This window comes from Phodopus roborovskii, unplaced genomic scaffold, assembly GCF_943737965.1.
Source record: "Phodopus roborovskii unplaced genomic scaffold, PHOROB, whole genome shotgun sequence".
Lineage (NCBI taxonomy): Eukaryota > Metazoa > Chordata > Mammalia > Rodentia > Cricetidae > Phodopus > Phodopus roborovskii.
Window position 1 is genome coordinate 31,829,489 of NW_026126416.1, and position 25,258 is coordinate 31,854,746.

General features: G+C 40.9%; 1 protein-coding gene across 1 annotated transcript; it reads left to right on the plus strand.

Annotated features, from left to right (window-relative positions):
- Positions 1 to 998: 998 nt before the first annotated feature.
- Positions 999 to 24,564, plus strand: Catsper2 (cation channel sperm associated 2). Its single transcript, XM_051183571.1, has 12 exons — positions 999 to 1,167; positions 2,733 to 2,906; positions 3,121 to 3,189; positions 6,934 to 7,106; positions 7,591 to 7,746; positions 8,189 to 8,313; positions 17,967 to 18,145; positions 18,332 to 18,431; positions 18,837 to 18,866; positions 20,737 to 21,098; positions 21,744 to 21,911; positions 24,499 to 24,564. Exons 1-12 carry the CDS (start codon positions 999 to 1,001, stop codon positions 24,528 to 24,530), a joined length of 1,737 nt encoding a protein of 578 aa, XP_051039528.1. The 3' UTR covers positions 24,531 to 24,564.
- The last annotated feature ends 694 nt before the right edge of the window (positions 24,565 to 25,258 follow it).

Genomic DNA, 25,258 nt, shown 5'->3' on the forward strand with positions numbered 1-25,258 from the left:
TGAGTGGGCGGAAGTGCGCTGGGGCTGAAGGGAGGCCCAGAAGCCGCCGGGAGGGCAGCTTGAGCTGCCCCACTCCCTTCCCCCCGTCACGGCGTTGGTGTGCCCACACACTTGAGCACAATACGACACGTTTCCCAAAGTCCAGGCTTTCGATTTGTCCAATTATAGGGCGTTGTAACCCTACATCCTGCTGCTGCCCTACCTCGTATCCTGCTTTGTCAAGTCCACGTGAAGTCTGTGCTCTTTGTCCAGCCCTAATAGGCCTTCTGCCGTCCTGCCCTGCCTGCTGCTTTTTCACTGATTGCTGTTGTTTATTCGTTTGTTCGAGAGGGTGGGTAATTGAGGACTGAACCGGGAACCTTGCACAGTGCTGGGCAAGTGATCCGTCGCTGAATTATATCCCTAGACTTAGTCCTCGTTTAACTTTGTAAAAGGTGATCTCACTAAGTTTCCTCAATTGGCCTTGAGTTCATCCTATAATACTGTTCTATAATTCTGGCCGGCCTACAACTTTCCCATCCGCTGGCCTCGGCCTCCTGTGTATTAGGTCCCGATGGTCTGCACCACCAGGCTCGGGCTCAGCTCTTTTTTTATTTTTAGACAAACTATCACAGTGTGGCCCTTGTTAGCCTGGAACTAGATAGATATGTAGACCAGGCTGGTCTCTAACTCAACAGAGATCCACCAGCCTCTCGAGATTACTAGTATGTTCCTTCATGGCCAGCTTTTTAAAAAGAAATATTAATCACAAATGCTGTCAGAAAATGGAAATACCTGGATATTTAGTTGACCGTGGAAATATCACGTATTGTTCCTCTAACTTTTGCATAAACAAAAAATCAAAACAAAATTTTTGAGTCCTTCAATGTGTTTGTTTGCTCTTAAGTGCTCATGGTTTCTTTGTATGGGCTCCTTAAATCTCTGAAAAGCAAAGGTGGGGAGGAGGGGGAAAAACGGGGGGAAAACCCCTTAATCCTAATGAAGCTCTTGAGAATGGAATGACCCTTGGTTCTATTTTCTTAACAGACATGGCACAGGAACGAGGACACATACCGCTGCCCAGAGCTGATGCCATCCGTTCACGGCTTGTTGACACTTTCTCCCTCATAGAGCATTTGCAAGGCTTGAGCCAAGCAGTACCAAGGCATACTCTCCGGGAGATACTTGGTTAGCTTCTGTTCGTTCACACTAAATGTAATATTCTTGCCCACATCCTCTGAAGATAAGAAGCAGAAACATACTTAAGGGTGGAGCCAGGAATAGTGGTATAAGACTGAGTCAGAGTGATCACAAGTTTGATACTAGCCTGGGTTACATAGCAAGATCCTGATTTTAAAAAACAACCAAAAATAGGGCTAGCAAGATGACTTAGTGAGTGAAGATGCCTGCTGCCAATACTGATAACCTGAGAGGAGAGAACTGGTTCCCAAAAAGTTGTTCTCTGGGGCACACACACACACACACACACACACACACACACACACACACACACACACACACACACACCCCGCACTTATTTTACTTATATATATTTTTTTTGAGACAGGATTTTTCTGTTTAACAGCCCTAGCTGTCCTGGAACTCACTCTGTATACCAGGCAGGCCTTGAACTCATAGGAGATCCACCTGTCTCTTGCCTCCCATGTACAGGGATTAAAGGTATGGACGACTACCACCCAGCCAGACAATTTTTTTTCTTTTTTTAAAGAAACCAAAACAGGTATGGGTGATGCTTACATACAATTCCAGCACTCTGGAGGAGAAGGCACCAGGAGTTCAAGGTCATTCCTAGTTACATAGTTTGAGGACAAAATTAGTTGTATCAAACTATCTCAAATAATGGGGTCAATGAGATGACTCAGAGAGTAAATGTACTTGCTGTCATGTCTGAAAACCTGAGTTCCATACTCAGGACCTATGTGATACAAAGACGACAAATACTCCTGCAGTTGTACAAACACACACCATGTTTTTAAAGTACAAATAAAAGGAAAATTTAGGAATGAGAAGCTACACAAACTTGATAAATTCAGAACTTTAGACCTCTATCTCTTCTTCAAAGCCCTAGTCAGGTAATACTGACTTTGAAAAGTTTCTATCACAGGTACTTAAAACTTGGAGGTTTCTGGGCTGGTTATGGTGGCACATGCCTTAAATCCCAGTATTTGGAAGGCAACAGCTGGTGAATGTTTGAGTGGGAAAGAGCCTGATCTACATAGCAGGTTCTAAGCCAGCTGGAACTTGAGGTTTATAGCTGCTGCTTTCATGAGTATTGTCAGTGTGAGGCATGAACTATACATTTTCACTTTATACTAATAGAATGCTTAGTTGTGTGGGACATTAGTGGCACAAGCCTTTAGTCCCAGCACTCATGAGGCAGAGGCAGGCAGATCTCTGTGAGTTCGAGGTCAGCCTGATCTACAGAGCAAGTGTCAGGACAAGCTCCAAAGCAATTCAGAGAAACCCTGTCTCGAAAAACCAAAGAAAAAAAGAATTCCAAGTTGCTTTGAAAAAGGGCAGCTCTGCTGCTGCATGTAGAGTCTTATTATTTAACCAGTATCCCTATCCCCAACTCTACTTGCTGTCCACAGGCCCCCCATCTGTGTATCTATGTACTGTCCTCATGGTTATTGGGGGAGACTGGGGAGAGAAGGCAGTCTCGTGTTTTGCCCAGTACCGGTAGATTCAAGCTGAACAACAGACATGCCCAATTTACCTTTCCATTGTTGTAGATCCTTCTCGCCAGAAGAAACTCATGTCAGGAGATCAGCACCAGCTAGTGCGCTTCTCCCTAAAGCCCCGGCACATGGGGCACATCACACATTCCCAGCGAATGCTGAGCAGGCTTCGTGTGCGGTGCAGTCAGAGACCACCTCTTTCCCTATGGGCTGGATGGGTTCTTGAGAGTATCCTTTAGTGTCACTTGTTTCTATTCATGGCTTTCCCTTATCTGTTAATGACATTTCTCTTCTTTCAAACTATTTTCTTAAAATTCTCTTATTGACATTGTTGTCCTTGTTATTTGTTCTTCAAATTCTCATATTAATACTGTTGTCCTTGTTATTTGAGCTGCATAAATGACAAAATACTCTATCTGTGTGTTTCCTTAAAAGAAAACAGGTTCTATCTTCTCGAAATTCATCATCTCCCTCATCTTTCTGAATACAATTGTACTGATGGTCGAAATAGGTGAGAACTGGTACTGAATGAAAAAGGTAGTGTGTGGAAGATAGTTTTCTCACAACCTGATCATTTTCAGATATCATCTCATTGTGATGGGGACAGATTTATTTATTCAATTTTTTTGAGACAGAGTCTCATGTAATCCACACTAGCCTCAAACTTCATATGTAGTAAGGATGACCTTGAACCTGACCTACTTATACTTTCCATCTGAGATTACAGGTGTGCACCACTATACCCAGCACTTGAGCAAGGTTATGAGTTAAGGCCAGCCTGCAGTGTGCAGCAGAACTAAAAAAAAAAAAAAAAAAAAAAAAAAAAAAGAAAAGTTAGTAAAGTCTGCTTAGAATGAAAGAACAATAGAAATTCTCCATGGTGGTAGTGGTGGACATGCCCTTAATCCAAGCACTTGGGAGGCAGAGGCAGGCAGATCTCTGTGAGCTCAAGGCCCGCTTGCTCTACAGAGTGAGTTCCAGTATAGACAGGGCTACACAAAGAGACCCTGTCTCAAAAAAAAAAAAAAAAAAACAGAAAACCAAAAGTGAGTCCCCATAAGTATTTATTATTCTGATTTCATATTTCATATGGTATTTCTTAATTTTTGAGGATTTTACTTATCTTGTTTTCATATTATGTAACTTGGCCAAATCAATTATTTTGTTACAATCTGCTTTTATACATTTATTTTTATTTTATTTTGTATGTATAGGTGGTTTTGCCTGCATGTATACATGTGCATGCAGTGCCCATGGATGCCGGAAGAGGGCACTGGGTCCCTAGACCTGAGGTGACAGATAGTTGTGGCCCTCTGAATGGTTGCTGGGAATAAAATCCCTGGTACTCTGGTGCTCTTATAGCTGAGCCATCTCTCCAGGCCCTTGTAATCTTACTTATTTAAAACCAAATGCTTAGGGCTTGTAGTTTGGTTCAAGGGTAGAGTGCTTGCCTAGCATTTGAACACCCCCAAGATTAGTCCCCAGCACATTAAAACAGAACAAAATAAAAGCAAAACATATTTATTTCAATCCTAAGCACTATTTGAATTCATGAATCACTAGTTGGTTTTTTTTTTTTCCCCCAGTCCCAGCAATTGACTTTGGTGAAACATCAAATGACAGTGTACTATTCTGCTCCATAATGCTGGATTTTTCTTACAACCACTGTGAGTTTACCTGGTATTCTGTAAAGTGACTGATGTTGCTGTTGTGCTGTTGTGTAATATGGAATTGCAACAGATGACTGCATATATCAAAACCACCTTGTCTTACTTTGCCTGGCCTATCTGACTAAATTCCTGCCTTCTACTCCTGAGGAAGAATGTCCACCAAGAATTAACTGCAGTGGTTAAATCTGCTGAATTGACAGTGCTGGGGTTCTTTTTTTTTTTTTTTTTTTTTTTTTCTAAGATTATTTATAATGTATACAGTGTTCTGCCTGCAAGTATGCCTGCAGGACAGAAGAGGGCACCAGATCTTGGCAGATGGTTTTGAGCCACCATGTACATGCTGGGAATTAAACTCACGACAGTCAGTGCTCTTAACCACTGAGGTATCTCTCCAGTCCAGCAGTAAGTGCTCTTAACTGCTGATACTTGTTACTGTTTAGAGATGGGTCTCGCTATGTAGCTCAGGCTAGCCCGGAACTTCCTATGTAGCCACAGTTGTCCTCATTTTCAATCCTGCTTCTTAACACCCACCACCCCCCAAGGTGTTTAGCACTCATCTTGAGTTTGTTTTTTGTTTGGTTGTTTTTGTTTTTTAATGTAAACCAGGCTTTAAAGGAGTGCAGCATAAGATCTGGTTTATTTTGTCCCCAGGTCTCACTGAAGAGTCTAAACTGGCCTTTGTTCTCTGTGTAATCTGAGCTGCCTTTGAACTTTTCATCCTCCTGCCTCATTCTCCTAGCAGTAGAATGAAAGAAGAGTCACATTTTCATCTCCAGACAGTACACTTTTATTTTATTAGCTGATGCAGCGTTGGTGATGGTCACCCTGCACATTCTGTCTCACAGAGGCAATTTCTGCTGTTTGTTCTTCTGACGTTTCTTCAGTTCTTTTTCCAGCATGTAAGAGATTTGCTGCTTTTTAATCAGATTCCTCTTTCCAAAACTCTTTAAACCACAAACCATTTTATTGTTCTTCTTAAAAAAACTTTTTAGCCAGCTGGTGGTGGCACACACCTTTAATCCCAGCACTTGTGAGGCAGAGGCAAGTGGATCTCTGTGAGTCAGAGGCCAGCTTGGTCTACAGAGTGAGTTACAGAATGAGTTCAGGACAACCAAGGCTGTCTTGAAACCCCCTCCCATTTTTTTTTTTTTTTTTTTTTTTTTTTTTTTTTTAAGAAGAGTCTCTGTCTGGAAAGATGGCTCAGAGGTCCTGGGTTCAATTCCCAGCAACCACATGGTGGCTCACAGCCACTGTAATGAGATCTAGTGCTCTCTTCTGGCCTGCAGGCATACATTCAGGCAGAACCCTGTATACATAATACATAAATATTAAAAAGAAGTTTGTGTGTGGGCCTTAGAGCTGAGTTTTAGACAACTGTGTGTTTTTAACCAATAAGCTGTCTCTCCACCCCCAAGTTACATCACTCTTCTTTATAAAAATTCTGTTTGTGAAGGCAAAACTGAATAAACATTGCATTCTGTTTTCCAGACTTAAATGTGGTTCTCAGTGCCTTCTAATACTGTGACCCCCTGCTTCTGGGAGCCAGAATTGAGTGTGTTTGCTTGTTTAATTACTTGTGTGTGTGTGTGTGTGTAGGTTCATGTGTCATGGCTTAAGTGTGGAGGTCAGAGGACAACTTGCAGAAGTCAGTGTTCTCTTCTCTGGGGATCAGACTCAGGCTGTCAGGCTTGGCAGTAAGCACTCCACTCCCTGAGCCCCCTTGCTGGCCCAGAACAATCATTTTGAATTTAAGCTGTCATTATTGGTGAAATACACTTCTTATTTACCACTAAGAAGTAAAAGTCATCCTAGGACACATCAGTGTAAAAGGTGCCTTTGAAATTATTCAGAAGTTTAATTTTTATTTCTTTTTTGTTTTGTTTTGTTTTGTTTTTTTGAGATAGGATTTCTCTGTAGCTTTGGAGCCTGTCCTAGAACTCACTCTGTAGACCAGGATAGCCCCAAACTCACAGAGAGCCACCTGCCTCTGCCTACCAAGTGCTAAGATTAAAGTCATGGCCACCACTGCTCAGGTAGAAGCTTAATTTTTTAAAAAAGATTTTATATCATATTTCTATGTTTTCACTCTGTTTACAAAACCTATTGCTTTCTTATAAACTTTAGGACAAACAATATGGTTGGAGAATAGTAAAGGGGACATTCTGTAGGGGCTGCGTAACTGTAGAATGGGTTGTAAGTGACTTGCAGCTGTTACTTATACCAGTAACAAGAGGCAAAGTATAGCTGTTTTATGGGTGATATATCACATAGGTTGAAGCAATAGCACTTGTTACTCTTGTAGAGCATACAGGTTCAATTCTTACACATAGTAACTTACAATGATCTGTAACTCCAGTTCCAGGGGATCTGACACCTTCTTCTGACTTTGGGAAGTAGCACATGTGGTACATATACATACATGCATAAATGTAGGCAAAATATACATATACTTTTTTTAAAAACTATAAAAGACAGAGACATCCAAGAGAAATGGAGTAGTGGTCACAACTCTGGTTTATGAGTAATCATCCTTCATTATTCAGCTTCTCACGTAATTTTCGTTTCTTCCTTGCTCTACCTTACAGAATTGATGGAATCCACAAATACTAAGCTTTGGCCATTGAAGCTGACTTTGGAGGTGGCAGATTGGTTTATCTTATTTAGTTTCATTTTAGAAATCATTCTAATGTGGATGTCCAGCTTTTCTCTCTTCTGGAAAAATGCCTGGAATGTCTTTGACTTTGCTGTTACCATGTTGGTAAGGATAAATATCCTTAGGAGTAGTTAATGGGACCAGCCTTGGCAAATTAGGTTATCTAAAACCTCCAGGAAGGAATATATAGAAATTTAATGAATTTGTTGCTTTGATTTTTTTTCCACTTAAAACTAAAAGTAACTGCAGAAATGGTTGTCATTACGATCATAAATCCCTAAAATAACATCTGCAAGTTACTGAAAACAAAGTGCCAGACACTATTTTAATATTTTATGTGGATTATCTTCTTTATGTTTTGTAACAACTCAAGAGATAAGCACAAATTTTATCCCATTTTCTTAAATATCTAAATAAGTTGAAGTGCAGAGCTTAAGTAGGTTAATATAAAAAGACTAAATAGTAAACAGTCCCCAGAGAATGCTACTCAAAGATAACACCCAGAAAAGTATGGAGAAGATGGGATGAAAAGGGGCGATTGTGCCTGGGTTCTTTGGGTACCTTTACTTATTGCCCGTGTCTCCCGCAGTCTGTGCTTCCTGAGTTTGTGGTGTTGATGGGCGTCTCGGGGAAGTCTGTATGGCTCCAGCTGCTGAGGATCTCCCGGGTGCTGAGATCTCTCAAACTGTTTGCACGATTTCGTCAAATTAAAGTTATTATATTGGCTCTGGTCAGGGCCCTGAAGGTGATTTAAACTGATTAACTTAAAGTGGGATGGGGGACTAGATAAAAAGACAGGGGTTTAATATTTAATATGGTCAAAGAAGGTCATGAGAGGTTCTATGAAATGTTCTTGTATGAGAACATTTGTATGTTATTAGGAGCATTAATTTCTAAAATAATATCTGCCAGTTACTGAGCACAAAGGGCCAGCTGCTATTTTAAATATTTTATGTGGGTTATTTTCTTTATGTTCTGTAACAACTCAAGAGGTAAGCACTAACTTTATCCCATTTTTTTTCTTATATTTGAACAAGTTAATATACAGAACCTAAAAAAATTAACTGTTGTGGTTTAGAGATATGCTTGCTCTGGATTTGGTGGGAGTTGGCTGGGTGGGCTCGACCGGGCTGCTTGTGGGGCTCAGCCTTGCCTTACCTACACCTGATTTGGATCATGGCCCCTAGAGCATGACGTTCCTCTTGATGTTGCTGCTTATCTTCTTCTACATTTTTGCTGTAACCGGTGTCTACTTCTTTGAAGACTATTCCCGTTCAACTATCGAGGACCTGGAGTACAACATGTTCTTCTCGTAAGCATTGCTGAGGGCAACCTTCATGAGGGGAGAGGTTTGTGTCACACTGAGATGCTCGGCCAAAGCACAGCTATACAAATACTAGAGTCTATTGTAAGACAGTGGGACAGAATACAAAGAGCAGAAAGGAGAAACAGGCATAGTCGGTAGAGCTAGCTGTGATGTTGGGCCTAGACAACTGGTTCTGGTTTGTTTGTTTTTTAAGTGTTTTGAAAATTTTAATTGAAGTATAATTGTGTTACTTTCCCTATTCCCTTCCTCTCAGTAACTTCTCCCATGTCCCCTCTCCCCAACTTCTCTCTTGCTCCTCCACTCTCAAATTGACTGTCCCTTTTTAAATTATTATTGCTATATATATGGTGCAAATATGTAAACACAACTTATTGCATCTGTTTAGTGTTGCTTGTATGTTTATGATTTCAGGGCTAATCACTTTGTATTGGATAAACTGGTGATCATCCATGGGAGACTAATTCTCCCTCTCTCAGCAGTCATCAATCAGTTACTTGCCTAGGAGTGGGACCTCTGAGATTTCCATCTTCCACATTAGCATGTCTATTGGTTTAGGTCTTGCCTAGGCAGCCATATTGCTGAGCTATTCTGGTAGCTTCCCTGTCACTTCTAGGAGATGCACTTTCAAAGCAGACTTTGTTGTCCTCTGGCTCTTAAAATCCTTCTGCCTCCTCTTGTGCAATGTTCCCTGAACCTTAGGTGCAGGAGCTGTATTGTAGAGATAGAAATCCATCAGGGCTGGGCCCCCATGATCAGTTGATCTCTGCCTTATTGGTTTTCTGTGATGGTGTCTGTCTGCTGCAAAGAAAAGCTTCTTTGATGCAGGGTAAGAGATACACTTATCTGTGAGGACAAGGATAGGTTTTAAAATGCAGTTAGGAATTATGCTGTTCTAGTAAAGTTGTGGTTATAGGTTTTCCTCCTAAGATCCATGACCTCACCAGCCCAATGTCATTGGCTAGGTTTCTAGTTCCAAACATGATTTGCCTCCCATTGAGCAGGCCTTAAGTCAAATTAGGCAGTTGTTGGTTACCTCCAAGATTTGAGTGCCATTATACACCTTTAGGGACATCTTACCATGTTGGTCATGGTTGTGGCTCATGGGTATCACAGTTGGATAAGACTACTAATAGCCTTCCTTCCTTGGTATTATGGAAGTTAGACTGCAGGAAGACAGTTTTCAGATTAGATACAGCTCAAATCTTCTCAGTCCTGTGACTGAAGTGTATCATGTCTTCAGCAATAAGGACTTCTCCACTTTTGAGAGGCAACCAAGGACAGCAACAATAGTTTATACTATCTTGGGAGTCACTTGGACTACCCTGACCAACATCTCAGATGAAAATTTCTCATGCCTGGGTTTTGTCCATGGCTCTTGTGGGGGACACTGTCAGCCAAAGTGGCATCACTTCATTTAAGCTGTGTATACATATACGCTTAGGCATATTATATAATTTTAGGTAAATATAAAATAACATGATTCCTGAGGCTTTATCAAATATCCTCAGGGTTATTTGTTCCTGTAAAGTGTAGTGTTCCAGTCCTGACCACCTGCTCTCCATCTACTTCCAAATCACCACACAGAGACTTAATATTATTTACAAATGCTCGGCTGATAGCTCAGGCTTGTTTCTAGCTAACTCTCACATTTAAATTAACACATTATTCTTATCTATGGTTAGCCATGTGGCTTGGTACCTTTTCTCAGTCCCGCATTCTCATCTTGCTTCTCTGCATTTGCTGGTGACTCTCTGACTCTGTCCTTTTCAGAATTCTACTCTGATTCTTGCACTCAATATCTTCCTGTCCAGCTACCAGCCAATGAGATTTTTATTAGCCAATAAGAGTAACATATATTCATAGTGTACAAAAACATTGTTCCAGAGCATGTCCCTTTTCCCTCCCTCTCCTCCTGTATTTATTGCCTTCCTTACCTCTTCCTAATTTACCCCCTCACCCCTGTTTTTCCTTTACCACATTCAATATATTTTTTTTTCTAGTTCCATCCGTTTACCTGAAAATTCCATGATTTCATTTTTCTTTTCAACTGAATATTATTCCATTGTGTTTATGTACCATATTTTCACTATTCATTCATCTACTGGACTTTGGAGTTGTTTCCATTTCTTAGCTATTATGAATATAACAGCAATGAATAGACTGAGCAAGTGTCTATAAAGGAGGCACTGAGTCCTTTGTGCATATGCCAAGGAGTGGTATAGCTGGGTCACATGGTAGATTTATATTTAGCTTTTTGAGGGTTCTCCACATTAATTTCCACTGTGGCTGTACCAGTTTGCAATCTCACCAACAGTGAATTAGGGTTCCCTTTTCCCCACATCCTTGCTAACATCTACTGTTTGGTTTGTTGAGCTTAGCTGTTCTGACTAGGGTAAGATAAAATCTCAAAGTTGTTTTAATTTGTATTGTCCTGATTGCTAAGAATGATGAAGCCTTTTTGAGATATTTCTTATTTTTATTTTATTTTATTTTTTATTTCTTCTATTGAGAACTCTCTGTTCAGATCCATAGCCCATTTTTAAAAAGATTTTATTTATTTATTTATTATGTATACAATGTTCTGTCTGCATGTATCCCTGCAGGCCAGAGAGGGCACCAGATCTCATTACAGATGGTTGTGAGCCACAATGTGGTTGCTAGGGATTGAACTCAGGACCTCTGGAAGAGCAGCCAGTGCTCTTAACCTCTGAGCCATCTCTCCAGCCCCATAGCCCATGTTTGTAATTGAGTCATTTGTCTTCTTGCCTCTCTATTTTTTTTAGTTCTTTATATAGTCTGTATATTAATCCTCTGTCAGAAGTATAGTAAGCAAAGATTCTCTCCCACTGTCTTAGCCTGTGTGAAGAGAAATCATGACTATGGCAATTCTTATAAAGGAAATCATTTAATTGGGACTGGTTTACACTTTCAGACATTTAGTCCATTATCATCATGGCTGGAAACATGGTGGCGTGCAGGCAGACATATTGCTGGAGAGGTAGCTGAGAGTCCTGCACCTGGACCAGCAGGCAGCAGGAGGAAGACACACTTCGTCCAATAAGTCCACACCTATTCCAACAAGGCCATGTGTCCTAATCCTTTCACATAGTGTTATTCCCTATGAGCCTATGGGGGCCATTTTCATTCAAGCCAACCACACCCATTCTGTGGATTAATTTTCTTGTTAGCTGTACAAAAGGTTTTTAGTTTGATAAGGTCTTTCTTCTCCATTCTGGACAAATAAAGTAGATAAAACACTTTATCGTCTAGTACCTTTAAATACAGTATAGTATACTCCAATAGGTAGCCTGGGTTTGCAATTCAGTTACCTTGTTTTGTTTTTTTGAGAGACAAAAGAGTGTCTCTCAATTCCAAAGTTGGCCTCAAATTTGCTATGCAGTATTTCTGATCATCCTGCCTTCACCTCTCCAGTGCTGGGATTACAGGTGTATACCACTATGCTTGTTACAGGGTGTGGAGGGTTAATCTCGTACATACTGGGCAAGCACTCTGCCAACTGAACCACATCCCCAGACTTCAGTTACCTCTTCTGAAAAATGGAGCTAGATTTCATGGCCTATGTGTGTAATCCCTGCTACTCAGGGTGTTAAAGCAGGAGGATCACAAGTTCAAGGCCTCCCTAATTAACCCTATCTCTAAAACAGTGTCAGATTGGGTATGGTAACATATACTTGTAATGTGTTCAGGAAAGCAAAAGCAGAAGAATTATCCAAAAGTCCGAGGCCAGTCCAGTTTACGAAGTGAATTCCAGGCTATCCTGGAGACCCTGTTTTTAAAAAGAGGTGTAGGAGCTGGAGTGATGGCTCAGGGTTTAAATCTTTGCTGTTTTTGCAGAGGACTCCAGCTCGGTTCCCAGCACTGATACCAGGCTTACAACAATCTTCAGGAGGTCCAGTGCTCCTTGTGGCCCAAGCAGATACCTGCATACATACGTGCACACACATGAAATAAAGAAAAATTCTGTCCTTGCATTGTGGCAAAGCATTTGGGATTTAAAGGCAATCAGATTTCTGTGAGTTTGAGGCCAGCCTGGTCTACAAAGTGAGTTCCAGAGCTACACAGCAAACCCTGTCTTGAAAAACAACAACAACAAAAAAAAAAAACCAATTTTTTTTTTTCGTGGAGATGTAGCTCAGTGGTAGTGGAGTGCTTATCTAGCATATGCAAGGCCCTAAATTCTTTCCCTAGATTCATAAAATAAACAACAACTTAGAAAATAAATTTAAGAATATAAACTATAAGGTATCTTTGTGACTTCCACCATGGGGTACCAAGGCCAGGGACAGAAGGTGCTGAAGGTGATGGTGAAGCCCACCAACCTCATCTTCAGATTCAGGTGTGGCTGTGTGAGCAGCTGAATGTGGGGCTAGAGGTTTGTGTTATCGACCTTGATGAGTACATAAACATCATTGTTTTGTGATGCAGAGGAAATCCATTCTAAAACAATAGCAAGAAAACTGGGCCAGATTATGTTAAAAGAAGGTGATATCATTCTTCTAAAAAATGTTTTCAACTAGAAATGGTCAAGAAGTTGAGAAGGAAGTACAATGGTTTTGTTTGTTTTCTTGAGACTGGGTCTCACTATGTAGCCCAGGCTATCCTGGAACTTACTATGGAGACCAGGTTGAACTCACAGAGATCTTCCTGCCTTTTCCCCAAGTGCGGAATTACGGTGTGTACTCTGTACACTGTACTCTGCTTTTTTAAAAAGGGGTCTCCTTGCCAGGTGGTGGTGGTGCTGCATGCCTTTAAACCCAGCACTTGGGAGGTAGAGGCAGGTGGATCTCAGGGAGTCCAAGGCCAACCTGGTCTACAGTGTGAGTTACAGGACCACAGTCTGAAACATTTATTCATTTTGTTTTGGTGGCTGTTATGTTATTATCAGGTGATACAAATGCTATAAGATTGTTTTTGTTATTGAGAAAGAGAATAGAGTTGGCAAAGTGGTGTAGAAAGTAAAAGCAGTTGTGATGCAAGTCTAGTGAGCTAAGTCAGATCCCTGGAACCCACATAAAGGTAGAAGAAGAGAACTCACTCCAGAAAGGCCTCCATATCTGTGCTGTGGCACACATGCCCCCAACAGCACTCACACTATAGGAGTAATAGCAGTACTACCTCAAAAGAGTATGGGGACAAATGAGGCATTGCATCTAAACATTTAGCATAGTGTTTAACACATAACAAATGATTAAATGTTGCTGTAGTCACTAGTTTGACCATTGCCTTTAAGTGTGGGTGTTACACAGATATATATCTGTTCTCATTCAAAAGTAAAATCCTAACCAGTTGTGATGGCACATTCCTGAAATCTCAGCATTTAGGAAATGGAGATAGAGGATCAATTCAAAGTCACTCTCAGCAACATGACAAAAAAGCCAATAAATAAATAAAATCCTTATAAGAGATGTATATCAAAAACATTCCTTGCTAGAAGAAAGCCCATTTGAGTTTATTGACTTGGACCCATTCTTTTTTCTTCTGGAGTCCAGCTCCAGCAGGGTTCTTGTGCTGCAGGAAGGATGTGTGAGGTTGGTGAAACAGGAGGAATCTGACCAGTTATCTTTCAAACGGATGGCCCCGACTAGTTCAGGCCGTCTTTATTTATACAGGTGCTAATGAATTCAAGCATGAGCAATTTCAAAGCATTTCTCTTTCATCATTTTCCAAGAATCATTAACACTTTAGTTTCTCTTCTTTCCCTCTCCCTTGATGTCATTGACCTTTACCCCTTATCATTATATATAGCAAGCCAAATATCTCTAGCTAGGTACATCTTATTCGTGCTGTAACCTAGCTGACTGCAAACATGTGGTTCCAAAGTAAGAAATTTGAGCCCAGTGATTAATTCTTAACTGTATCAAATCAGCTAAATATACTGTGATGCCTAGAGTATCATTTTCAGGTGTATATCAGTTTCTGAGTAATCTATATGTCAACTATATTATATGGATTACAGTTATAATCCTGTTCTTTATAAGTTCTCAAACAGCTAACTCTTTATCTATGGAGACTAAGTTTCTTTGTTCTTTCTGGGAATTTCTAAATGCCTAAAACTAGAAGTTTTAGATTTCTTTATTGATCCTTTGATATTGGAAGACTGAGTGTTCATATTCTAGTGCCAGAAAAAATGTCTGGCCTTTCTTGTCCTATCCCTTTTTCCTTCTTTGTTTCTATAAGGTTTTTAATGTCATCTTTTAAGAAACCGTCTTCTTGGTTCTTATGTTATTTGGAATATATTTATCTCTTTTTGGTATAGAATAAGCAATCATCATTAACCTTAGGAAGTTCCGCCTGCTTATTCAGGACGACTGTAAAGGCAGCAAAGGAACAACTGGAGAATCTGGTTTCTGTAACAGATCCAGAGAAATTGGTTTTTCTATGAAAGCTTTTTGTTCCCAGTATACACTCAGGCATAATCATGATTATCAAGGCAAAACTAAGAGTTTCCATAAGAATAAGCATAGCGAAAGTTAGTGAAACCTGAAACCCATGTGGTCCCCAAGGTCAGTGCAGGAATTTGCAGTATTGTATCCATAGGTCCTTGCCAAATGGATGGGATTCTCCAAAGGGCCTTGCCATCTAAGGCAACACACCTATGTGCCATTCCCACGGGTGACAGCATGGCTTCTGCCATTTTTCCTTTTCCTTTTCTTTTTCTTGTATTAGTGGAACTTGTACATAGGGTTATGTGCATGCTAGACAAGTGCTCTACCACTGAGCTACGTCCCAAGCATTTAACCTTTTTTCATTTTTTTGTAAAGATGGGTTCTTGCTAAACTGATCTGACCTGGAACACAGCTATATAGCATAGGCTGCCCTTTGAACTCTTGTAAGTGTGTACTAATACACCAAACTAGAATCTAGTCTTTGTAACATCTCAAAGGTGTTTGTGTTCTATTTTATTTTGAGACAGCATTCTTCTTTATAACCCAGGTTGGCCATGGCATGTCTCCTGCCTCAGCTTCCCAAATATTGTGATTATTATATAATTCAGTATTTCTCAGACTGTTTTTGTTTGTTTTATTTTTGAAGCAAGTGGAGTTGGAATTTTCTTTGGGCTGCCAACTAGCTCCCAAATAAAGACACATAGACTTATTATTAACTATGAATGCTTGGCCTTAGCTTAGGCTTGTCCCATTAGCTCTTTTAGCTTAATTTAACCTGTTTCTATTCATCTACATTTTGCCTCGGGCTTTTTACCTTTCTTTCATTCTGTATGTCCTATTTTCCTGTTTCCCTTGTGTCTGGCTAGCTGATTCCTGCATCTCCATAGCATCTCTTTTCCTTTCTTCCTTTTTTCCTTCCCCAAGCCTAAATTCCTCCTCCCACTTACTCTCCCTATCTAAAAGTTCCCGCTGTACTTCCTCCTCAATCTTGGCCATTCAGCTTTTTATTAGATCATTCAGGTGCCTTAGACAGGCAAGGTAAAACAGTAACACATCTTTATATAGCTAAACAAATATCCTGCAACATAAACAAATGCAATACATCTTTACATAGTTAAATAATGCCACACATCTTTACATAGTTAAACAAATGCAACACATCTTTGTGTAGTTAAAAAAATTTTTTTGTTTAGTCTCTAAACTAGCTATATAATAAAAGATGGCCTTGATTCTGCGGCTTCCACTTTCTAAGTGCTGTATGACAATATACACTATGAGCACACCTCTAAACTTTTATTTATTTATTTGTTTGTTTGTTAAATAAATAATAAATTTAATTATAGACCCTAGGGTCTTGAATCCCAGGGTGGTGATAGGGGAAGACAGGGTTTCACTATTTACCTCTGACTGGCCTGGAACTAGCAAAGATCTACCTGCCTCTCTATTTCCTAAGTTTTGGGAATAAAGGCATGCACCAACATACTTGGCTTCAGATCATTTTTTTTGAAACAGGGTCTCACTATGTAGTTCAGGCTATCCTGAAACTCAGGAGATTGGACTCTCTTTTGATATGCATGTAGAATGACAAAACAGAAAAAACAAAACAAAACAAACAAAACAAAAAGGAAAAAAAAAAAAAAAAAACAAGAGGATCTAGAGACTAGAGAGATGGTTCAGCAGTTAAGAGCATTGATTGCTCGACGACCTGGGTTTGATTCCCAGCATCCGAATAGTGGCTCATAACTGTAACAGAAAAAATAAAAGACTCAGAGACAGATAATGGGCTTCAAGCTTCAAGCTGAAAATCAGAAAAGTAAAGCAGCCAAGCCTGTAGATCTTACCTTTACCAAGCTGAAATGGCAACCCTGTTTCCACAAATTCTCAGAGGCAAAAGGCTCTGAATTCCTGTCTCATCCTCCTTTTATTCCCAGCCATATCCTCCTGTCTCCACCTCCCTAGTGCTGGGATCAAAGGCCTGAGCTCTGTTACTCTTCACTCTTGTGTAGGTCATGGAGGCCTTGAACTAACAGAGATCAGTCTGCCTCTTAATCCCGAGTCCTGGAATTAAAGGTGTGCACCACCACTGTCTAGTTTCTATAGCTAACTGTTGTGGCTGGCTTTGCAAACTGATCTCCAGTGGCTTTATTAGATCATAAACAATACGTCCCCTCTTCCAGCCCTCTCAGGCACCAAGCATACATGTTGTACACACACACACACACACACACACACACACACACACACACACACACATGCGCATGTAAAATACTCATATACAAACAAATTAATAGACTTGTAGAGCATGCGCTTAGAAAAAAAGGTTTTAGTTGGTGATTTATTTGTCTTTTAAGAGTTCAGTTAGGGCTAGCAGGACAGCCCAATGAATAAGGGTACTTGCCACCAAGCCAGACAATCTGATCAATCCTACATGGTAGAAGGAGAGAACCAACTCTTGAAAGACATCCTCTGAGCTCCACATCTGGGCAGTGGCATGTATATGCACACATACATAACACAAGATAGTGCAAAAAATTTAAATAAAGAATTTGGTAAGGAGCCAGGGTGGCACACTCCTTTAATCCCAGCACTTGGGAGGCACAGGCAGGCATTTATCTGTGAGTTTGAGACAGTTATACAGAAAAACCATGTCTCAAAGGACGGGGGTGGGGGGGTGATGAAGAGATAGCTCAGTGGTTAAGAGCACTGGTTGCTCTTCCAGAAGACCCAGCTTCAATTCCCAGCATCCACATGGTAGCTCACAGCTGTCTGTAACTCCAGTTCCAAGGTGTCTGACACTTTCACATAGCCATACCTGCAGGCAAAATAGCATATGAAACAAATAAATAGATAATTAAAAACAGACTCACACAAAAGAAATTATTATGTATTTATTGGTAAAATAGCAGCCCTAGGACTAATGGAATATTGATAGGTATTTATAGGTTATTCATGAGAAAGGGGAGCATAATAAAAGTGTTTTCAGACTAAGGAACGGTTGTCGAGAATGTGATAGAAAAGGATCCAAAAATCAGAGCATATTACAAAGAAATGCCCTTGTGTGCTTAAGAATGAGACCATGAGCAGAGGCAGGAGTTCAGCTCTGTGAATTCAATTCCAGCCTTGTCTACACAATATTCCAGTCTAGCCTTGGCTGCATATGAGACTCAAAACAAAAGCCAGTTTCTGAAAGGTTTAGATCAATGCTTCTGTATGTCCCCTCTGCTTTTTTAGGGACCTACTAAATTCCCTGGTGACAGTGTTCATCCTCTTCACCTTGGATCATTGGTATGCAGTACTTCAGGATGTCTGGAAGGTACCAGAAGCTAGCCGTGTATTTAGCAGCATCTATGTGGTCCTTTGGTTGTTGCTTGGCTCCATTATCTTTCGAAATATCATAGTAGCCATGATGGGTAAGTCCAGAGAAGGTGCAACTTGGCAAGAGGGATGGTGGGAAGAAACTGGCCATTTGGAGTTGGTAGACTATTGGGAAAGAACCCCATATAGCAGGGAGGTTTGGATATTGTTTCTCCCCACTTAATGCATGTTCTTGGTCTAGTCACTGCCACCCTCCAACTTCTAATGGCCCTTTGGGGCAGTTACTAACTTTCAGAACATCAGAAATGAGCTGAGTGAGGAGATGACCCACCTGGAGGTTCAGTATAAGGCTGACATATTCAAGCGACAGATTATCCAGAGGTCAGCTTCTGTGTGTTCAAACCCAATGTTATTTCTCAACTCATTTCCCGTTTCTTTTCCTTGATCCTATTTTTGCGTAGAGTTAAGAAGTCCCTATTCAGTTGGGTGGTGGTGATGGCAGCTCATGACTTTAACCCCAGAACTTGGGAGGCAGAGGCAGGTGGATCTCTGTGAGTTTGAGAACAGCCTGGTCTACAGAGTTGGTTCCAGGACAGATTCCAAAACTACACAGGAAAAAAAAAAAAAAAAAAAAAAAGCCTCCATTCTAGTTTTCCTTTATATACTATGGGGTTTCTCTACTCCCCTTCATTCCTTAGATCTGAATTGTTTTCTTTATTATATTTCTTCTGAGTTGTAGCTTTTTTTTTCTCATTTTAATGCTTTGTTTTTTGTTTTGTTTTATAGAAGACAAAACCTGTCCCCTGAAGCAGCAAGGTAAAGTAATGGCAATGTGGATGGCAGGTTAGGAGCAAGTATGTGAATTGGAATGGAACTATGAGAAGTAGATGGTAGAAATCAACAAAGATGAAAATATGCTTTGAGAGGGAATCCATGGCACCCCCAAATTATCTATCCATGTCCTAACTCCCTAAAACCTGTCAATATGACTTTATTTGAAAAGAGGTCTTTGCCGGTGTGGCTAATCTAAAGATCTTGAAATGGGTCATCCTGGGTTATCTGAGTAGGTTCTAAATTATTGACAAAGATTCTCTAGGAAACCAAGGGACAACATGGTAGCAGAGAACAGGTGAAGGTGTGGGGTTTCATTTGTTTTGTTGAGACAGGGTCTCTTTGTGTAGTCCTGGCTGTCCTGGAACTCGACGACTGGCCTCAAGCTCATGAAGATCTCCCTGCTTCTGCCTCCAAGTACTGGAATTAAACATATGTGCCACCATACCTGGCTGATTTTTTGTTCGTTTGTTTTGTTTTTCGAGACAGGGTTTCTCTGTGTAGCTTTGGACCCTGTCCTGGAACTCACTCTGTAGACCAGGCTGGCTGTTTATTTTGTTTTCATGGAGATTTTTTTTTCTTAATTTTCTTAAAATTTGGAGTTGAACATAGTAATACCTGCCTTTACCAATCATGACCGACTATGGTTGTAGTTTTAAAAGGGTAACTAGGACATCCCCATTGAAAGAAATAAAGTGAGCAAAGACTTGACAAAAGTGATAAGATTGTCATGGGTTTATCTATGTGAGAGTGCTAGTAGCAAAGATAAAAGCTGTTACAAAGACCCTAAATTGGAAGCACACCTAATGTGTTTGAGAAACAATAATGACCATAGTAACAGGAGCAGAAAAAGAGTGACAGGAGATGAGGTCAGAGAAATAATGGATTATATATTAGCTACTTTTCTGCAGCTGTGATAAAATGCCATGGCCAAGGTAACTTAGTAAAGGAAGAGTTTATTTTGGCTTATGTTTCCAGAGGGAGTGGAAAATGACAGAGGAGGCATGGCAGCCGGTGGCCAGAGCAGGAAGCTGAGAGGTCGCCTTCTTAACTGTAAACAGGAAGCAGAGCATGAAGCGGAAGTGGGGCAAGGCTGTGAACTCTTCAAATCTGTCCCTGGGGACACACTTCCTCCAGCAAAGCTCCACTTTCAAAAGTTTCCATACCCTTCCCAAACAGCACCACCAGCTCTCCGAAGGACCACACAAAGGCTTATTATTAACTATAAATGCTCAGCCCATAGCTTAGGCTTGCTACTAACTAGCTCTTTCTACTTAAAGTAACTCATATTTCTTATCTACACTACCACGTGGTGGCCCTCTTTTTAGCACAGCATGTTCATCTCCTGCTTCCCGTGTGACTGTCTGGCAACTCTGCTCTCCTTTGTCCCAGCATTCCCTTAGTTTGGCTCTCCCACCTAACCTTTTCCTGCCTAGCTATGAGAGCAATACCTCTTCACAGCATGTAAAAGGACTATTCCAGAGCAAGAGACATTGCTCGTTCAAACCAGCCCAGCATGGGAGCATAATTCTGTAGGGCTACAGAGATTATTATAGGCTTGTAGAATTGTACTTATAGCAAATGGAAGCAGAGCAGAACAATGACATGAAGCGATTTACATTAAAAAACAGGATTTTCTGTTGGACTGCTATGAGAAGGAAGAGAACAATCAAGAAAGATACATTGGAGATGGCTGAGCTTGGAAATACCTAAGCCTAGAGTCGGAGACTAGTTTGGCTCTTAAAGTTGTAAATCAAAGCTTTAGGGATGATTAGGCACAGGACTAGCATAAGAAATGGACTATCACATCTTGCAAGTATATTTGAAGCAATAAATTTTATTTCTTTATATACAGAGAAACAAGTCAAGGAAAGGCCTCTGAAGATTTATTAGAACCTTCTAAAGGGTCTGAACTCAGTGATGCCGAAAAAAGTGATTCTGACACAAGTGATGCCGAGAGGAGTGATGCCCAGAGGAGTGATGCTGAGAGGAGTGATACCCAGAGGAGTGATGCCCAGAGGAGTGATGCCCAGAGGAGTGATGCCCAGAGGAGTGATACCGAGAGGAGTGGTGCTGAGGTAGATGATGCTGAGAAGGATGAAGCTGAAAAAGGACAAAAAAAATCATCAAAAACCAACGTCTACTCTTCTTCTTCTTCCTCCTCCTCCTCTTCTTCAACCTCCTACAGTTCCTTTTTAGTTGACTTAGATTATGATGGTAAGCAGAATGGTTCCTTCCATTTGAATTCATATTTGTTCATCTTGCTTAAGAGGACCACAGCCATTGTTTTGTTGCCCACGATGACTTAAAACCCTCAGTGCTCATGCCTTATGCTCTAGATGATGGGAGGGTAGGGATGCATAAGACATCCATATTGTCACTGCTTGCTCCTCTTTCTAATTTCCCTTCCTTCCCTTTTACATTCACACTGTAGCCTAAGCTATGTTAGAATTCACTATATAGCCCTAGCAAGCCTAGTGTCTCAGCCTTCCAAGGCTCTGGGATCGCAGGTACATACCACCACATCTGGCCTGGCCTAGATATATTTTTTTTTTCTTTAACATGTCAATCCCAGTTCCCTCCCTCGCCTAGATATGTTTTGTTTTGAACTTTCTTTTTTCTTAAATTTTTAAATTTTTATTTGAATTTGAAACAAGGTTGTTTTACATCAATCCCAGTTCCCTTACCCTCCCATCCTCCCCTATCACCTCCACCAAACTCCAGCCCATCCCCTTTCTGCTCTCCAGGGAGGGTGAGGCCTTCCTTCCATGGGGAGTTTTCAAAGTCTGTCATATCATTTGGGGCAGAACCTAGTCCCTTCCCCAGCCTGGACATGTTTTTAAGAACTATTCTTCCTTACAGATAAGTTGGACTGGGAGACTCTTGTGCATGAAAACCTGCCTGGGTTAATGGATATGGATCAGGATGACCGTGTTGTTTGGCCCAGAGATTCACTTTTCCGATATTTTGAGTTACTGGAAAAGCTTCAGTATAACTTAGAGGAGCGCAAGAAGTTGCAAGAATTTGCAGGTGAGGACTTAAGGCCAGTCCTGGTATCCAGGAGTTTTAAGTATATGGAAGTAGCTCCTTAGTCTCAATTACTCTTGATACTCCTAATCAGTAACTTAGAAAAGAGCTAAAAATTGGCATGTCCACTAGGGGGCACTCAATTCTTACAGTGTCTGGAAACTTGATTCCCAAGAGGATATTACTAAATTGGTATTGTTGACAATCAGGCCAAGGTGGGTCCCTGCTGAGCTGTGCAACAGATCCCCTTCTCTTGGAAGGCCACATTTCATCCTGAGCAGTAGGGCCCAGGGCCACACTGGAGAGCTAAACTAGAAACCCCCCACGTAACCACTACTCCATCCTCAGAAGATGTCAAGAACAGGCTGCTCTTACTCGCATCAGCCTCCTGAGAGAGAAGTATGTGACCTAAACAGTGGAACTGCTCCAAATAATTTTTCCTTCATGTCATCATTTGGTTATTAATTTGAATTAATAAAATTCCTTTAAGAAAGGAGGAGGAGATGAAAGGAAGATGCTCACACAGACACAAAAAGCCTAAACTGTGAGTTAAGTAAGAACAGCTTTTCTCCTCCTTCTTTTAAAATAGCATTTAAAAGTTAGTTTCCTTTAGTTTTATGTGTGTGAGTGTTCTGTCTTCATGTATGCCTCTGCACGACGTGTGTGCTTGTCCAGAGGCCAAAGGACTGGAGTTACAGTCTATGTGAACTGCCACCTGGTGCTGAAGATCAAAACCAGGAGCACACAGGCAGTGCTCTTAACCACTGAGCCCTCCAGCCTCTTTTTTTTTTTTTTTTTTTAACATTTTAAATATTGGTTAGTGTTGTCCTCTGAGTTTTTTCTTTTTCTTCTCTCTTTCTTTCTTTCTTTTTTGCCTCATATACTTTTGAAATGGACCTAGTTGAAACTAAGAATTAAATTAAGCAGCAAGATTTATATGTGAATATACATGTGTGCATTGTGACACAGAACAGCCATAGGAATGTATAACATTTAGGAGCCAGCAAAATTACTCAGTGGGTGCAGGCACTTGCTTCCAAAGCCTGACAGCTGGTTGGAAAGAACCAACTTCTGAAAGTTGTCATTGATTTCCATGCTGTGCCATGGAATTCAGGGCAGGATATCAAAGATGGTTTCTGTCTATCTTAAAATGTTATCTGAGGTTAATTCTCTTCTTTTCAGTCATTCTTGGCCCTATCTTGGTAGAGAGAGACAAGATGGAGGAAGGAAGAAATAGGTTTTGTTTTGTGAATCAGGATCTCACTCTTAGTCTTCACTATGTTGCTATATAACCCAGGGTGACCTCAAATCCCAGCAATCAACTGACACATCTGTTCCAATCTTCCTTCCTTCCTTCCTTCCTTCCTTCCTTCCTTCTTTCTGTCCATCTGTCCTTCCTTTCTCCTTCCTTCCTTCCTTCCGTCTGTCCATCTGTCCTTCCTTTCTTCCCCTTCCTTCCTTCCTTCTGTCTGTCCATCTCTCCTTCCTTCCTCTTCCTTCCTTCCTTCCTTCCATCTGTCTGTCCATCTGTCCTCCCTTTCTTCCCCTTCCTTCCGTCTGTCTGTCCATCTGCCCTTTCTTCCCTTTCCTTCCTTCCTTTCTTTCCTTTCATTCCTTTCTTTTTTCCTTCTCCTCCCTCTTTTCCACTTCTTTTTTCTTTCTTCTTTTTGAGACAGGAGGTTCTCACCTCGTAGCTGTGACTGGCCTGAAATTCATTCTGTGGACCAGGCTGACCATGAATTCTCAGAGATCTCCCTGCCTCTTCTTCCCTTAGTGCTTGAAGGAGGTGTGCTTTATCACACTCAGCTCAGAATCCAGATCTTCAAAAAATCATGATTGACACTTTAACACAAGTGTCCATTAGATCTTCAGCATATCCATATACCTTTCTTTCTTTCGTTTTTTTTTTTTTTTTTTTTTTTTTTTAATGAGATAGGGTTTCTCTGTGGAACAGTCTTGGCTATCCTGGAACTCCCACTGTAGACCAGGCTGACCTTGAACTCAGAGAGGTTTACTTGCCCCTGCCCCCAAGTGCTGGAATTAAGGCATGTGTCCTTCCCCCCAGCTTCCCCCATACATTTCTAACCTTTCCTTTCTCAGTCCTCCTGCTACCCCATGCCCCCTTTAACACTTATTTACTTATTGTGGAGGAGTGTGTGTGTGCAGAGGTGAGAGGGCAACTTTTGAGAGTTGGTTCTACCCTTCTGTTATATGGGTTCTGAGAACTGAACTTGGACAGTCAGGCTGGGCAGCAGGCATCTTTCTCTGCTGAGCTGCCCTGCTGTCTCTGTTAGCTCCTATTGTCCCCTAGGCGGTTATCCCTCAACTTCCTTTCATGTCATATACATGCATGATTTTACATATCTAGATAAAATCTAGCAACCGCAGATGGAGAAGATAAATGGTATTTGTTTTTCTAAGACTGCAGAGCTCATACCTTGATGAACTCGTTTATGGTAAAGAGAAGGTAGGTTTAAGTAGCGTAGAGCAAATGACAGTCGAGATTTGTGTGGGAATCTAGAACCCAGGAAGCAAGGCCTTTAGCAAACATACATGTAGTCACTTATCCTTGGCTGCTGTCTCTTTACAGTTCAGGCCCTGATGAGTTTTGAAGACAAGTAAAGGTACAATGGATGGACGGCCATGTCTTTCAACCTACCAAAAGCCAATGAAGGGAATACTTGGAAATAGAGAATTTAAAATATAAATATCTAATAAATACTGCTAATGAATATTTCTGGTAAGTTCATTAAGTATTTTTATGAGATGTAGATGATACAAAAAGGCAAAAAGTTATTTCAGAGGCTATCGGAGCCTGTCCGTCTTCCTGGCCTACTAGTCTGTCCCCAGTCCCTAAAATCAGTCTCCTGACTGCATTATTCCACCTCCTCGTAAGAGCCCTAGTCTCACGTGATTTTGGCTACAGCCTGTGTAGGCTTCTCTGTGGAATAATTAAGTACTGGAGACATTAGTGCAACTACTTGAGAAGTAATGCTTCCAATGTGTTCCTCTTGTGTGCCATTAGCTTTCTTTTTAGTGCTAGGAATCAAACCGAGGGCTTCAGACATTTCAGGCCTGTGCTTTACCAATCACTTCCATCTCTGCTTCCCTTTTTACTGATCTTAATTGACTTGATTTCAGTTCCAGAATTAGCCAGCAATCCAGACCAAGTGGTTTGGAATGGTCCCATGAACTATTAATTTCTTTTCTTTTTTTTTTTTTTGTTGTTGTTTTTTTGTTTTGTTTTTCAAGACATAGTTTCTCTGTATAGCTTAGGAGGCTGTCCTGGAACTAGCTCTTGTAGACCAGGCTAGTCTTGAACTCACAGAGATCCTCCCGAGTGCTGGGAC

Bases quoted from the DNA above. Each gene is read 5' to 3' on its own strand.
- Catsper2 (XM_051183571.1), top strand. From the start codon at position 999: ATGACCCTTGGTTCTATTTTCTTAACAGACATGGCACAGGAACGAGGA. The intron at 18,146-18,331 runs GTAAGTCCAGAG...CCTTTGGGGCAG, and splicing joins TATCATAGTAGCCATGATGG to TTACTAACTTTCAGAACATC. The intron at 21,912-24,498 runs GTGAGGACTTAA...GTCTCTTTACAG, and splicing joins GAAGTTGCAAGAATTTGCAG to TTCAGGCCCTGATGAGTTTT.